Source organism: Martes martes (genome assembly GCF_963455335.1).
Source record: "Martes martes genome assembly, chromosome: 2".
NCBI lineage: Eukaryota > Metazoa > Chordata > Mammalia > Carnivora > Mustelidae > Martes > Martes martes.
In genome coordinates, this window is record NC_137889.1 from 70,796,247 (window position 1) to 70,812,757 (window position 16,511).

Sequence of the window (16,511 nt, forward strand, 5' to 3'; positions counted from 1 at the left end):
AGGCTGCTCTTTATCTTATTAAAGGCTTTCTGTGATCCTGCTACCCATGTAAAGGTGTCTGCTTGGTCAGCTTATGAAGGGAATATCGAGACTGAGCCATAGCAGAGAAATTTAGGATATAATTTCTACAGTATCCTGCCAACCCTAAGAATCCACTGAGTTGTCTTTGGAAAGGTCAAGATAGCTTGAATTCTGTTGGGATACAGAGAAGGCTATGGTTAGTGATCAGATGTCCCATATACTTAATTTGGGATTTACAGACTTGAAGTTTTTCTTTAGATAATTTTGTCCCCTTTTTGCTAGTTCTTGAAGGAGGTGGAGACTGTTTTTGAGAGATGTCTCTTCAGAAGTTGAACACAGGAGGAGTCATGTACATATTGTAGAAGGGAGGACTGATATGGGAACTCTTTATTGGTGATATCTGCCTTTAAGATTTGAGAAAAGTAGGTGGGACCCCCAGTGTAACCCTGAGACATTACTGTCCAAGTGTATTGTTGTCCTCCCAAATGGAAGCAAATAGGAGCTGGCTTCTAGAATTGATAGGAATACTGAAAAGGGCACTACGGAAATATATAACTGTAAAGAATTTACTTTCTGGTGATACGGCTTAGAGCAAGGTGGGAGGATTAGGCACAATGGGTGTAGAGGTATAACTGTGTTGCTTAGTGCTCTCAGATCTTGTATAAACCTCAGTCCCTTTCCGTGGACAGGATAGGAATGTTTCAAGGACTTGTATGACAAACAATGAGACTTTGCTTAATATATTCTTCAGTAATGGGCTTAAATTTCTTGAATAGCCTCTGCATTTAATTGGTTAACATTAGGTAGGGGCTTATTTTCATAAATTTATTTTTTTTGTAGTACACAGTGCATGCAGTCAATATTAATTGCATTTTTAGACCATAATTCAGGTAGAAGGAACCTAAGAAGGGATTTGGCTCAGTTACAGTGCCTAAGGAGACTAGGATAGCTCTGGACAAGTCTGCTTGAGGATTGTCAGTTGGGGGTTGAAGAAGTAAAAACCCTCTTGAGAAAAAGAAACGTGAGCTTTGTATGCCTCAGGAAATCTTGTCCTAGTAGGTGAATAGGGGCAGAGGGAACTAAAAGGAATTGATGAGTTCCTTGAGTGGGCCCATGTTGCAAGGAGATAGGGAGGAATTTGGAAACAGTCATGGATTGACTAGAAGCACCCAGCATTTATATAGTTTCAGTACTCTGAGAAAGGGGAAAGATGAAGCTGGTGGGGTTGAGGACTGAGTGTAGCTCCAGTGTCTGTTAGAGCTTTAGTTACCTCATTCGTAGTGGTCAAGTCTGTTTTCCCCAGGAGTTAGTCAAAAACATGTGGAAAATTTCCTTTTGATCCTTGGAGCATCCCTGTTGTTGGGAGTATTTAGGTTGGAATCCCTGGGAGGAATTATGGTTTCAGAGGCTATTGGTCTTATAGGAGCCTCTTACATGGTAAACAAAACTTTTCCGAGTGTCTGGGCTCAGTAGTGGCAAACCCCTTTAAGGGATGGTTTGCCTGGTAGATTTTGGAAGGCAAGTTTGGTTGTTAAGTGTTGTGTTTGTAAGCTCATTATTTGGGTGGCTTGAATCTGGGTACTTAAAACTTAGATGGCTTTTTTCTTATTTTTTCTTTGGATTAATTGGCTAATTGTTCAGGCAGGCTGACTAGACTGTGAGGATCTGTAGTGGCTCAGTTAAGCTGCTTAGGTTAAACAAGTGTGCTTACTTAGTTATTTATTGAACCTGTTTAGGAAGGTTGAGTTAAAAAGGGTGGATATTTCATATTTAGTTGAATCTAGATAAGAATGTAGTTTTTAGGGGCACCTGTGTGGCTTGGTGGGTTAAAGCCTCTGCCTTCGGCTCAGGTCATGGTCCCAGAGTCCTAGGATCAAGCCCCACATCGGGCTCTCTGCTCAGCGGGGAGCCTGCTTCCTCCTCTCTCTCTCTCTGCCTGCCTCTCCGCTTACTTGTGATCTCTCTCTCTCTGTCAAATAAATAAATAAAATCTTAAAAAAAAAAAAAGAATGTAGTTTTTAGATTCTTTCAGGGAGATTAATCATAAACATCTTCATCAGGTTTTGAGTACACTGTTAGATCTTTTTCCAATCAATAGTTTTAGGAAAAGGTTTAGGAATCTTATTAAAGTTTTGTGGGTTTTTTTTGCTAGTTTGAGAACATTCGATTGGTCAGTTGCTCCCCACTTATTGAAATTCTCAAAAGGATTTTGCTAATTTACTATGTCCATCCATTCTTTAGCTCTACCTTCACCAATGAGCATGGGAATCAGTTGGTAAAGATTGAAGTAACCTTGTTGATAAGTTTGGATCACTAGGTTAATTTCCTTCACAAAACTTACAGGATTCTATTTAGGATCCAGGAACTCTTTAGTAATAGCTCAGAGTTCTAGTTTTGTCTAAGGAGTAGAGGTCACAGAGAGGGGTCCCTGAACCACCTTCATTAGATTTAACCTTAAAGGGAGTGGCAAAGGCTGGTGGCTCAGGATCTGAGTCATTATTGCAAGGAAGTTCAGCTAGTGAAGGATAAAGAGGTGGTGGGCAAGCAGGAGGAGGAGCAGAGGGAATACAAGCAAAGACAACAGATGAGCCTTTGAAAGACTTCTCCACTTTAGTATGTCTCTGAGACAGCTCAGATTAACCTTGATTAATTTCAAGTTAGCATTCTGCAGGAAAGCAATTTTGGAAGTACTTGTGCATTTAGAGACCTTGAAATATCAATGAAAATAAGCTTCCCACTTAAGCTGTTTTGTCTTACAACCTCTTTCAATTGGCTGCACAGATAACCCAATTTAGGAATTTCAGAAGAGCTCCAGTGGGCCAATTGTAAGTTATCAATTGTAAGTTATCCTGAGTAATAACTGGTCAGCATGACAAATGTTTGCAGGACAAAGGCCGATAGTTTTATACGTAAAGTCCACAGGACTTCCAGAAGGAGACTGATTAGTAGCTTTCTCTTTAGAGAATGAACTACCCATTTTCCCATTTTAACAAGGAGTATACTCACCAAAGACAAAACAGGAAATCTTAGAAAAGCTGGCAACACAGGACACCCAAACAGAGCCTGAACCTCAACTGAGTTGGGAGGTTCTGGACCAAGAGGACTACTACTGCAGCGGAAAAACACTGAGGAGATAACAGAACACAGTGGACTCTTGTAGGACCCTTACGTGAATCCACAACTACCTAGCGACAGCAGTCACTTTGAATCCCACTTCTGACACCATGCTATGTCAAATGAGAAATGCTGCAAGACTGAAGGGCAAACCAGAGGCTTTTATTTTGTGTTTGAGAATTGTAATTCGAGAGACACAGATTTGAGCAGGAATGGAAAATGTGTTTTGAAATGGGGAGAAAAGAAGAGGGCTTTTAAAGGCGAAGTGAGGATTTCCAGGAGAGCCTCAAAAATTGTCAAAAAATTATGATTGATGCTGAAAAGCTGAAGCTATTCTTATCTCCACATGATTAGTTGCTAAAGGCTATCACTAAGCAAAAAGTCCATTTGTAAGTACGAGAAAAAAGTTCATTTCTCTTGAAACAGCAGAGTTGCAGCCTGTGTTCCAGGATGCTTATAGTTTGGCAGTGACGTGTATTTTAAAGTTCATCTTTTCTTTCAGGTGGGGACATGCATAAGCCTTGCTTCCTTAATGGCCTCCTGGCTCCATTTTAAATTGCTCTCTTAGCAATACCTGCTTTGTTTTGATGTTTCTTCCACGCTTTTAATTTTTAATTCTGATAACAGAACACACTGGAGTGTGTGTGTGTGTTTTAGCACTGTGGGTTCTGTTTCATAGTGCATGTGTTCTTATCTTCTGAATGTTACCAACTTGATACAAATAATTGTTGCCTTTTGTTCTGCCACAGTGATAGAGGAAAAAATGAGCACTGGTTTCTGAATTTCTAAGGGCATAAGAGGGTCTCCCCTGGACTCCAGGAAGAACTACTTAATATAGATGGCTAGAAGCAACTTGACTAGATTCAGTCTGACAAGGAGGCCTTTAAATTAGGTAAAGAACTTTCTTTATTTAAGACAGTTTGTGCTCCATCTGTTATTCAGTAGCCTCTTTCTTTCTTTCTTTCTTTCTTTCTTTCTTTCTTTCTTTTTAAAGACTTTATGTATTTATTTGACACAGAGAGAGAGAGATCACAAGTAGGCAGGGAGGCAGGCAGAGAGAGGCAGGGGGAAGCAGGCTCCCTGCTGAGCAGAGAGCCCGATTTGGGGCTCAATCCCAGGACCCTGGGATCATGACCTGAGCTGAAGGCACAGGCTTAACCCACTGAGCCACCCAGGTGCCCCGGTAGCCGATTTCTAATTTGAGTTTCCTATTTGCTTTCTATCGGGAGAACACTCAGGGAGCTGAGATTCTAAAGATCAGTTAATGTTTATTGAATTCTCACTGCATAAATGGACGGTTTCCAGTACTCTGCGTAGCTCAGAGTAGAACATAAAAATGCATGTCACCTGTAGTGCCTTCATCAGAGACAGAGGATAATGACCAACTGGTGTCTAACATTCACAGTGATTCCCTATGGAACTCTCAAATTCCTTAGCCTGGCCATATCCCCCTAGACATACCAGAGCCCTAGCTAAGTTCATATACTAATCATTCCTGGAAAACATACCTTCGAATTGCTGCCATTACAGCTCATCTGGGATATTTCTTTGTCCAACTATCTGTAGAAAGTTCACTCTTTTCTTCAAGGTCCAGATGAATACTGTCATTTCTCTTGAAGTCCTTCTTTTCTAATTCTCCTATGCAGAAATAAAACAGAACAGAACAGCCTCCTCCTTGTTTCGAACTTCTGTGATACTCAGTTTGCACTGTTACAGATCTGGCGCATGCTAAGAGTATATTTATGTATGTGGATTATTTAATGTTTTCCTGTGTTCCTTGGGAGCCACATCTTACATAAAGAATATTTTTAATGATTTTATTTCAGTAGTATAATCACATTGTGGAAAAGTTTGAAAGGAAACAAATAACCCTTAGTCCCATCACATATAATTTGAATAAATATCTTTCCATTTTTTCCCCTTATACTTTAATGATACTACACACATGCTTTTGCCATCCTCTACATTATTATAGTACTACTAATCATCAGTTTTTTTGACTACATAATAAACATTCTTATAGCTAAAATCATAATTTAATTTTTCCCCCTCTTTTAAACTAGGTAAATGTCTTGTTGAGGGACACACAGCCAGTAATTGAGAAGTGAATTGTGGTCTCTATTCTGCTGTCCATTGCTGCCCCACCCTTCTGCCCTGCAGTAGCCTTACAGCAGCTATAATACTAGTTTTCCTAATACTAGTACAGGATCACTGTTATTACAAGCTTTGCTTAAAAAGTGTTTAGGACATTTTGATTTCTCGTCAAGAATAATGACAGCTTTTCAAATTCTAACACCTAAAAGGTTAATTTTCAGAAATGACTCATTATTCAACAATTTCAGATATCTGAGGTTGCTTTTTCTTTTTTTTTCTTCAAGATTTTATTTATTTATTTGACAGAGAAAGACACAGTGAGAGAGGGAACACAAGCAGTGGGAGTGGGAGAGGAAGCAGTCTTCCTGTTAAGCAGGGAGCCCAATGCAGGGGCTCTATCCCAAGACCTTGGAATCATGACCTGGGTGGCTCAGTCAGTTCAGCATCTGACTCTTGATTTCAGCTCAGGTCATGATCTCAGGGTTGGAAGATCAAGCCCCGCATTGGGCTCCATGCTAGTTGTGGAGCCTGCTCGAGATTCTCTCTCTCCCTCTGCCCCCCCACCCCTCACTCACATATGTACCCCCACTCTTTCTAAAAAAAAAAAAATCAATAAATAAAATGTTTAAAAAAATAAAATCTTTTAAAAAGTAAATAAATAAAGCATGGTAAGTTGAGATGACATAATGGAAAAGATTGATAAATTTGGCACAAAAATAAAAAGGTATATATAACAAACGTATCAAGTTAGCAAATTGGAACAATATTTCTAATTTGATGGATATATATACATATATATTATATACACATATGTGTATATATATATGTATACATATATATATACACACACATACACACATTATATTAAAGAATGTTTTGTGTAATATATGAAGAAAAGTTATAGAGCTATAAGAAAAATACTAGAAACCCAACAGAAAAATGCTAAAGTGTGGTAATAAGCAAGTCCTAGAAAAAAAAAGTAGATGTTTAATCTCATTAACAAATAGAGAAATACAAACTAAAACAGTATAATATAGTTTGTTCCCTCTCCAACTAATATTTTTAAATGATTGATAATACCTAATACTGTTCACAGTGTGGGGAAATAGACTTTTTAGTAGACTGTTGTAGGTATACCTTCAATTTGCACAATGTTTTTTGTCAAATATATTGCAATAAAAAATACACTGTTGGAGGTGATGAAAATTGACACCTTTTTAAAAAAAATTTTAAATTGTTTTATAAACATGTAATGTATTATTAGCCCCAAGGGTAAAGGTCTGTGAATCACCAGGTTTACACACTTCACAGCACTCACCATAGCACATACCCTCCCCAATGTCCATAACCCCACCACCCTCTCCCGACCCCCTCCCCCCAGCAACCCTCAGTTTGTTTTGTGAGATTAAGAGTCTCTTATGGTTTGTCTCCCTCCCCATCCCATCTTGTTTCATTTATTCTTTTTCAACCCCCCAAACCCCCCACGTTGCATCTCCGCTTCCTCATATCAGGGAGATCATATGATAGTTGTCTTTCTCCAGTTGACTTATTTTGCTAAGCATAATACCCTCTAGTTCCATCCATGTCATCGCAAATGGCAAGATTTCATTTCTTTTGATGGCTGCATAATATTCCATTGTGTGTGTGTGTGTGTGTGTGTGTGTGTGTGTGTGTGTGTGTGTGTGTGTATATACACACCACATCTTTATCCATTCATCTGTTGATGGACATCTAGGTTCTTTCCATAGTTTGGCTATTGTGGACATTGCTGCTATAAACATTTGGGTGCACGTGCCCCTTCGGATCACTACATTTGTATCTTTAGGGTAAATACCCAGTAGTGCAATTGCAGGGTCATAGGGAAGCTCTATTTTCAACCTTTTGAGGAAACTCCTCGCTGTTTTCCAGAGTGGTTGCACTAGTTTGCATTCCCACCAAGAGTGTAGGAGGGTTCCCCTCTCTCCGCATCCTCGCCAGCATCTGTCATTTCCTGACTTGTTAATTTTAGCCATTCTGACTGGTGTGAGGTGATATCTCATTGTGGTTTTGATTTGTATTTCCCTGATGCGGAGTATGTGGAGCACTTTTTCATGTGTCTGTTGGCCATCTGGATGTCGTCTTTGCAGAAATGTCTGTTCATGTCCTCTGCCCATTTCTTGATTGGATTATTTGTTCTTTGGGTGTTGAGTTTGCTAAGCTCTTTATAGATTTTGAATACTAGCCCTTTATCTGATATGTCATTTGCGAATACCTTCTTCCATTCCGTCAGTTATCTTTTGGTTTTGTTAACTGTTTCCTTTGCTGTGGAAAAGTTTTCGATCTTGATGAAATCCCAATAGTTCATTTTTGCCCTTGCTTCCCTTGCCTTTGGCGATGTTCCTAGGAAGACGTTGCTGCGGCCAAGGTCGAAGAGGTTGCTGCCTGTGTTCTCCTCAGGATTTTGATGGATTCCTTTCTCACGTTGATGTCCTTCATCCATTTTGAGTCTATTTTTGTGTGTGGTGTAAGGAAATGGTCCAGTTTCATTCTTCTGCATGTGGCTGTCCAATTTTCCCAACACCATTTGTTGAAGAGGCTGTCTTTTTTCCATTGGACATTCTTTCCTGCTTTGTCAAAAATTAGTTGACCATAGAGTTGAGGGTCTATTTCTGGGCTCTCTCTTCTGTTCCATTGATCTATGTGTCTGTTTTTGTGCCAGTACCATATTGTCTTGAGGATGACAGCTTTGTAATAGAGCTTGAAGTCCGGAATTGTGATGCCACCAACTTTGGCTTTCTTTTTTCAATATTCCTTTGGCTATTCGAGGTCTTTTCTGGTTCCATATAAATTTTAGGATTATTTGTTCCATTTCTTTGAAAAAAATGGATGGGATTTTGATTGAATGGATTGCATTAAATGTGTGGATTGCTTTACGTAGCATAGACATTTTCACAATATTTGTTCTTCCAATTCATGAGCATGGAACATTTTTCCATTTCTTTGTGTCTTCCTTAATTTCTTTCATGAGTACTTTATAGTTTTCCGAGTATAGATTCTTTGCCTCTTCGGTTAGGTTTATTCCTAGGTATCTTATGGTTTTGGGTGCAACTGTAAATGGGATTGACTCCTTAATATCTCTTTCTTCTATCTTGTTGTTGGTGTAGAGAAATGCAACTGATTTCTGTGCATTGATTTTATATCCTGACACTTTACTCAATTCCTGTATAAGTTCTAGCAGTTTTGGAGTGGAGTCTTGGGGGTTTTCCACATATAGTATCATATCATCTGCAAAGAGTGATAGTTTGACTTCTTCTTTGCCGATTTGGATGCCTTTAATTTCTTTTTGTTGTCTGATTGCTGAGGCTAGGACTTCTAGTACTATTTTGAATAGCAAAATTGACACCTTTTTGGAGCACAGTTTGGCAATATCCTTCAAGAGTGTTTAAGCCTATGCTTTGATCTAACAAGTTCACGTCTGGGAGTTCACCCTGTGGATATGCCTGCACAAGCATGCCAAGATATATTAAATGAAGACATCTCTATATAATGAAATACCATGCTATCAATCTGTCTCTATTGATACAGAACGATGTTCATGAGATACGGTTATAGTAAAGAGTAGTATATGGTACTTGGTTTCATTTGTGTTAAAAATTAATAAAATAGATGCACATTTAACAATGTCTACATAGAAAATATATGAAAGACTGTTCTAAACTGTTAAGCTTAGATACATCTGGGAAATGAGTTGAAGGGAGACAGATGTGGGAAACTAGTTGAGGCTTTTCACTTTTTTCTTCATATTATTCTATACTATTTCCTTTATAAAAGTAACAAACATACATTACTTTTATAATATGTTTTTAAAAGTTTATTTGCCTTTCTTCAAAAACCTGTTATGTTCAAGGGACACTTTAGTGGGTTGTGAATTAGAATAGGATCCTTCCTATTCTAGTAACAAGCCCGCTCTTCATAGGTTTCCCTTGGCCCTAAGAATAAAACCTGAACTGAGGCCTTCCCATGACAAGTTTCTCTACGATCCAGCCCTATCTGCTTATCCTTCCCTACGCTCCTCTTTTCATTGCTGTGCTCCAGTCAAGGTGACCCCTACCCTCCCTTTGCTTTGTACTCTTCCTCCATCCCTTTGTGTGTGGGAGATGGTGGAGTGCAGCCTAAAACTCAGCAGAAAGGTCTTCCTGACCAGTTTGTATAAAGGCAGTTACGCACCATTATTTTCTATTTCAGAAGCCTGATCTGACCCCTGTGTGTAATTATTTCATTTGATCACTTGTCTCTCATGTCTCAGACCTACTGTTTATGTTCTCTGGAGGTCAAAAACTAGACTGATTCATCTGTAAAGCTTCATATCAAATAGTGACTATTCAACTTAGTTTTCATTAACTTTTTCTCTTTTTAAAAAATGTAAGTTCCATCTTTTAAAAAGGTTATATTCTCTTTAGCAAAAACACAGATATATGCATACAGATTATTTTGATATTTCTTCAGCTGCCTTGTTATTATCAGCATTTTGTCAGTATTTCCTTTCTCATACTTATTTATACTTCTCATAATACTCCATCTATATTTTAGAATTTACCAAAAATGGACATTACAGTTTTAAGAGATTAACAAATTTCATTTGCCCTGCTTTAGCTCTAGTGTACTGAATTTTGCCTTGGAGGCAACTTGGGTCTCATCAGATATTCCTTACCAAATGCTTGGAGGAAGGTATATTAGGATACAAATTTATTTTGCAGGTGATGTGTGCACTCCTAAACTAAAGGTCATGGTTAGATAAATGTCACAGAAAGCCTACACGTAAACAAACATTCATAAATGAATGTTATCAAAATTCCATTAAAAGCCATCAGATCCTTGCTTTCCTGTTGTTACTGAAGGTTAAGTTACACTTACAATAAAAGTCTCTTTAGGTTTCTGCCCAATTTATTTAATGCCTCCACCAAATAGTCTTGACTTTGTTATTTTCTTTGGGACTTATAAAGGCAGCAAGATAGCATTTTTTAGTACTAACCTCTACTGCTTCAGAAGTCCAAAGTAATTTTAAATTATGGCAGCTTTCCGCTAACAAATATGACTGCCTGTGTGTAAAAATGAAATGCGGGGGAAATATAATAGGTGATTTAGAGGAATAGAAATGAAAGATGTGAAATAGAAAAGTGAATTATATCTGTTTAAAGTGAGATAATACATTACACATGTGGAGAACTGAAAGAGACAAAAAAGATCATGGACTCCAACTTCCTCATTTTATGGATGAGGACCAGAACTGTTGTCTTTGGTCCACTATTCACTGGTTCCTACCATACCACAATGTGTCTACTTGTATGCACTTACTTCTGCATGTAAATTTATTTTTATAGACATGCCAACTGTGTTGCCCAGCAGTTCAACTCCTAAACATATATCCAGTATCCAGATGACTGCTTATGTCCACCAAAAAATACAAGATTATTCATGCCAGCATTGTTATTTTTTAAATAATTATTATTATTAGTAGTAATCTGACAGAGAGAGAAAACGCAAGCAAGGGGAGGGGCAGAGGGAGAGGGAGAAGCAAACTCACTGCTGAGTTGAGAGCCCGATGTGGGGCTCGATCCCAGGACCCCAAGATCATGACCTTAACTGAAGGCAGACGGTTAACTGACTGAGCCACCCAGGCACCCCAGCAGCATTGCTCTTAAGAGCCAGAATCTATAGGAAGGAAGGAAGGAGAAAGAGAAGGAAAGGGGAGAGAAGGGAAAGGAAGGGGACCCCAAATATAAATCAACAGTAGAATGCATAAATAAATTGTAGTGTATCTGCACAATGGAATATTACATGCACTTAAAAAAAAAGACTGAATCATAGAACCGTATGGATAAATCGCAGAAAGCGTATGGCTGAATAAAAGAAGGAAGACAGGAAAATACTGAGAGTGCATGTGTTAATTATATGTCTGTTTATAAGCTCCTTGAGGACCAGGAGCCATTTGTCTGCATGTGTAGATCTCTAGCACCTAACACATTATGTAGCACCTAACATGTGGTCAATGTGTATTTATTTTGATGGAAAATATATGATACAGAAAAAGATATAGGGGAAGCACCCAATATTTTTATAATGAGAAAAACAACTGGAAATATAGGGAACAATACTTTATTTCTTATGTTTATTCTAGAACACAGCATACAGAAACCTAAAATTTTAATACAGTATTAACTGTAACTGACACTTGGCTACATATGAACAGGACTAGACTATGGTAATATTTCAGACTATTTCAAAGCAGACATCACTAATGGAACCAATGATTTGATCCCAGGATTAATTTTTTTTTTTTGATCCCAGGATTAATTTAACTAAGGTATAAAGTAGATGTGATAGTTTTTTCAATTCCTATATTTGGCCTTCATGAGGAGGAAGTCTTCTCAGTTCCTTCCCTTACTTCTTAACTCAGCGCAACATGAAGGTCCAGTTAATTGGTCAGATTCCAGCATAGAGATTCAGTCACGCTTTGAGGATTTGTGCCTTGGGATCTAGATGAGTTTATATTAGAAGGCATTTTCTTTTTTTTTTTTTTAAATTATTTAATTTTTTATTTGACAGAGAGAGAAATCACAAGTAGGCAGAGAGGCAGGCAGATAGGAAGGGAGAAGCAGGCTCCCTGCTGAGCAGAGAGCCCGATGTGGGGCTCGATCCCAGAACCCTGGGATCATGACCTGAGCCGAAGGCAGAGGCTTAACCCACTGAGCCACCCAGGTGCCCCTAGAAGGCATTTTCTGACACTTTTTTTCTTCTGGCATTGCTGAAGTCTGGGCCACTCTTACCGTAATAGTAAAACAATAACATTTCTTCCTTTGGCCATCTGATTTTCTCAGGGACCACCAGATGATGAGATGGCTAGACGAAGGTAGTCTCTTGGTCAGAGGCCATTATAATGTTATAATAAGGCCACCCTTTAATAGTACCTCATTTCTTCATTCCTGAACACATAACACACAGTTATGATCCTCTTTCTCCATTGATAGTTCAGGCATTGGTAGGTGTTAATGGTCGCATTACTGCCTATTATTCTTGAAAGTTTATCATGTGGAAAAAAATCCTAAAGTTTGAAGGACATGTGTGCTCATGTTTGAAAAAGATGTTCCCTAGTAATTGTAGATCAGACAAGCCAGATGAATTCAAGTCCCTGAGGAGCCACAGGAACAAATTGTTAATCAATTTGCAATCATCAGTAGAAGCCCTGGCTACGGAGCTGCAATTAGTACAGCTTTGTGAGTGCCTGGTTGTGCCTGAGCAAGTTCACTTTGTTAAATATTGACTGACAGGATTTCCATTCTTTGATTAGGACGTTCTCATCAACAGGGTAAGGAGACATGGTCCTAACCATTTAGGTGGGTGGAAAATAGCATTTGATGATCAGCATTTGTGAAGTGCTGACCGTGCAAAGCTGAAATGAGAAAATCCCTATTATCCTTAATATTTACCTATATTACCTTTTTAAGAAGTCTATTATTTTTCATCTTAATTTTTTTATGAGAGGTTAAACTAAGTGCTCAGTGATTTCCTATTTTACTGTAGTATCTAGGTAAGTTCTGTATAGTTTATTATTGCAGCTTTCTGGAAACGTTTTATTATACCTCAGGGAAAACAGATCTTGTGTTCCTTCCTTTCTTGCTGGTATTACCAGCCCGGTGCACAGCTTTTGACGCCTTGGACCCTTTATAGTCAGAAAAGTTTTCAAATAGACAAGTTAGCTTGCCAACAGGACTTGGATTTCATGTTTTACCCCATTATGATTTTAAACTGTAAGCACAAATGAAAAGAATCGATGCAGTGACATGAAAATCATATCAAGAATGTCTACCAACTTTTTTGTGAACTTCTCTCAAAATTCATGGAAGCAGCAGGTTAATTTATGTGGCGGTACATGAGTTAACCTGTATTGGTTTCATCTTTGTTGTCTTGCCCATTTATACCAGACCCCAAAGTTGCCCCTTCGATGTTCACTTGTGCTCTGAGCAAATACCCGGCCATTATCAGGCAATAGAGGATTCAGTCAGACAAATGTACCCTTTCTTAACTGTTCTTCTTTAGATTTCACCAGTGAGCTGAAACAAATCTTCATTTGTTATGGGCAAATTTTAAAATTAGGTATTCTGAAAATTCTTGGGGAATTTTTTTTACCTTTTTGGTCTTGAATTAGAATGGTTTATTCTAATTTTAACATCTATTGGTGACAAATATAATGAAATCCCAGTATTGAGAGAAAAGACAGCTAATGTGGAAATAAAGGTGTACTTGCACATGCAAACTCTAAAGTGGTGATGTTCCAATTTTGGATAAAAGCTGATTGAAAATAAATCTCAGTGAGTCCTTGAGAATTGTATAACTGTCCTGTGTCGATTTCTTGGTTTGCAGTTTAACTCGGCTGCTAAGCAGCTGATAGAATGGGATAAGCCTCCTGTGCCAGGAGTGGATGCTGGAGAATGTACCTCGGCAGCAGCCCAGAGCAGCAATGCCCCAAAGCACTCTGACACCAAGAAGAACACCAAAAAGCGCCACTCCTTTACGTCTCTCACCATGGCCAGCAAGTCCTCCCAAGCATCCCAGAACCGCCACTCCATGGAGATCAGCCCTCCTGTCCTCATCAGCTCCAGTAACCCCACAGCTGCTGCACGCATCAGTGAGCTGTCTGGGCTTTCCTGCAGTGCCCCTTCTCAGGTAAATCTTATAAAAGTGTGAGAAGAGCTTGGGCACAAAGTGATCTACCCACAAGCATGTTTGTTTACTAGCTGAAAAATACTACTTATTTTTGCCTTCCAAAGAGAATAGCTTTCCTTAAAAAAAGGGGGGGGCGTGTTGCGGAGAATAGTAGCTTTCCTGGGAAGTAAAGCCTTTCTTCATTCTGTAGGTAGAAAAATGGAGAAGAGAAAACTAACCCCAAACTACTCAGTCATTTTCAAAGAAAAGGATCGGAAACGACAAAATGTTTTAAATAATACTAAGTTTCAGGCAACTGCTCAGTGTTGCTTTGGGAGAGCTTGCCAACTAAAATTTTTATCTTCATCCAAACTGCAGATGCTACAGTTGAAACTCAAAGTTGACAGTTGCCTGCATGTGTGTGACTTACCCTGGTTTTTAGGCTTCCCAGTAAGAGTTATAGGGAAAAAAAAAAGAGAGAGAGACGACATGAAAAAACATTTAATTTAAATTAGAAATTAGCCTAGTTTTTAAAAAAATCTCATTAGTTCATCAAGGCTTTGGGCTGTCTTAAGAAATAGCCCCACATTGTTCTTGTGTTAATGAGAACACAGAAGATGATTGGAAACATGCATTCAGTCAGCAGGCATTTATTTGGTGCCCGATTACTAGACCCTTATAGGCACCATGTATATTGTGATAATGGAGTATAGGACTTCCGTGTGTTAGGCCTTAATTCTGGACTGCACAGTGAGCCCACTAAAGTAGCTCTGCCTAAGTCACAGGACGGCTGTAATTATCCAATTAGATGACGGCTATATTTTTCCTCAATCCAAAGGTCAAAGAGCCCTGTCCAAAGCGCCTGTCACAGTGGGAGAAGTTTCTTTCAAGTCTTGTATTTAGTTTTTAAAATTCATGCAGATTTTACATTCTACTTTATATTATATATTTATATATTTATAGCTGCGTTTTTTTAAAAAAAAAAAACAAAACAAAACACAAAAATCAATTATTTTCCTTTACAGAAGCAGAGAAACACATATAGTCCTGGTCCTCAGAAAGTTTACAGTTAATTAAAATGCCTGTTTTGGATCGTAGAATAAACATTTACGACATGGTGTTTGGTATTCCTTGCCATTTTTATTAAAAATTATTTTCTCTCAGGCTCATTTATTTGACCCTGCTCCCTTAGATTCATCCTGCATGTTGTGAGTTAAATGCATTCATTTTCTGAATGGGATTGTGGTTTGTTGGTGTTTTTTCGGTGGTGGGGAAACGAAGCTTTTGATCTTATGAGAGAACTAGGAGACACAGACATAGCCCACTGGGAACATAAGTGTGGTGAGGGGAAAGGTCTTTTTTTGTTCACCAATATATCCCAAGTGTCAGATATATGATAAACACTCAGTAAATATTTATTGAATGAATGAGTCTCTTGAAAAATGGGTAGAGAGAACTATGTTACTTTTTACATGTAACTGATTAAACCTATGTAAAAAATAAACATGGATTATAGGTTGGAGTAAGAAATACCAAGTGAGGTTACTCTGGAAAGGTTCAAAGGATTTTTGAATAAGGTTCTGACTGAGGTGGCTAGTAACCATGCCATTCACTATAAGAAAACTGAATCATTTGACTGAGGTTTTTATTTTGTGACCCAGCAACATTTGCACAATGATGTTTTGTTAAAAGGTAAGTTTCTGGTAAGAACAGTGGCAACTCAGAATAAGAATAGCTTTAAAAGAATAGATGGTAAGCTTTGGGCATTAGAGAAAATTAAAAGAGAAAGGAGGATAAACCTAGCATTTATATCTTTTGTAGAGAACTCTGCCGTCAGGTGTGAGCATGTCTGACACTGCCACACCAGAGCTGGGAATGAAGACTAGAAAAATAGAGCTATTTTTGTTTTGGTTGGAGTAGCTTAGGAAACAAAGCTCTTTCTGTGTTCCATTAAAACAGTTTTCCTTTCAACTATTCCACTCCTCCTCCCAGATTCGAATACATTCTGTTTTAGGTGGTAATGTGTTGCCTCAGGGAGAAGTTATTTCAAGAAGCTGATGGGAGATGTTTCAAATGCTGCTGGCTTCTCCAGCCCAGGTTTACAGAAAACACTACTTGTCTAGTGTACTGTGTACATTGGAGGGAACCACAATCCATAGTAAAGCAATGAGTGAATGTAACATAGGTGACAGGTAAATATTCTCCTAACCATGGAGATTGGTGTATGTGTGAGATAGCTCATGTGAGACTGTTTAAAATAGGACTGTCCTTTTCCTTTGCCCCACAAAGGACCAAGCAAGAGATTTGACTTTTCCTGCTCTGGCCCATTTTTCTTTCCTTCCTTCCCTTCCTTCCTTTCCTTCCTCCATGCTGAGAAAAAGGATATTTTATTATCTTGACTTGGCCCATTTTTTCTCTTGCTTTTCCTTAATTAGGTTTGGTTGCACTTAGAAAGTCTGCAGTAAGGAGCCCAAAGAAGTGAGTGTTCATCATTCTCTCACCTGACTGGAATCTACATATAGGCAGTCAGTGCTGGTGTGATGGCGCTTTTTATCGCCTTTCCATCATATGGGTAGAACCTTATCCGTATGTTTCTTAGA

At 38.5% G+C, this 16,511-nt stretch overlaps 1 protein-coding gene across 1 annotated transcript in view; it reads left to right on the forward strand.

Annotated features, from left to right (window-relative positions):
* The window catches only part of SH3RF1 (SH3 domain containing ring finger 1), a 185,371-nt gene that overhangs the window by 132,067 nt on the left and 36,793 nt on the right, over positions 1-16,511 (forward strand). The window contains exon 5 of the mRNA XM_080831119.1: positions 13,630-13,932. Within this exon, the coding sequence (XP_080687245.1) occupies positions 13,630-13,932 (303 nt within the window). The remainder of the gene's footprint in view (positions 1-13,629; positions 13,933-16,511) is intronic.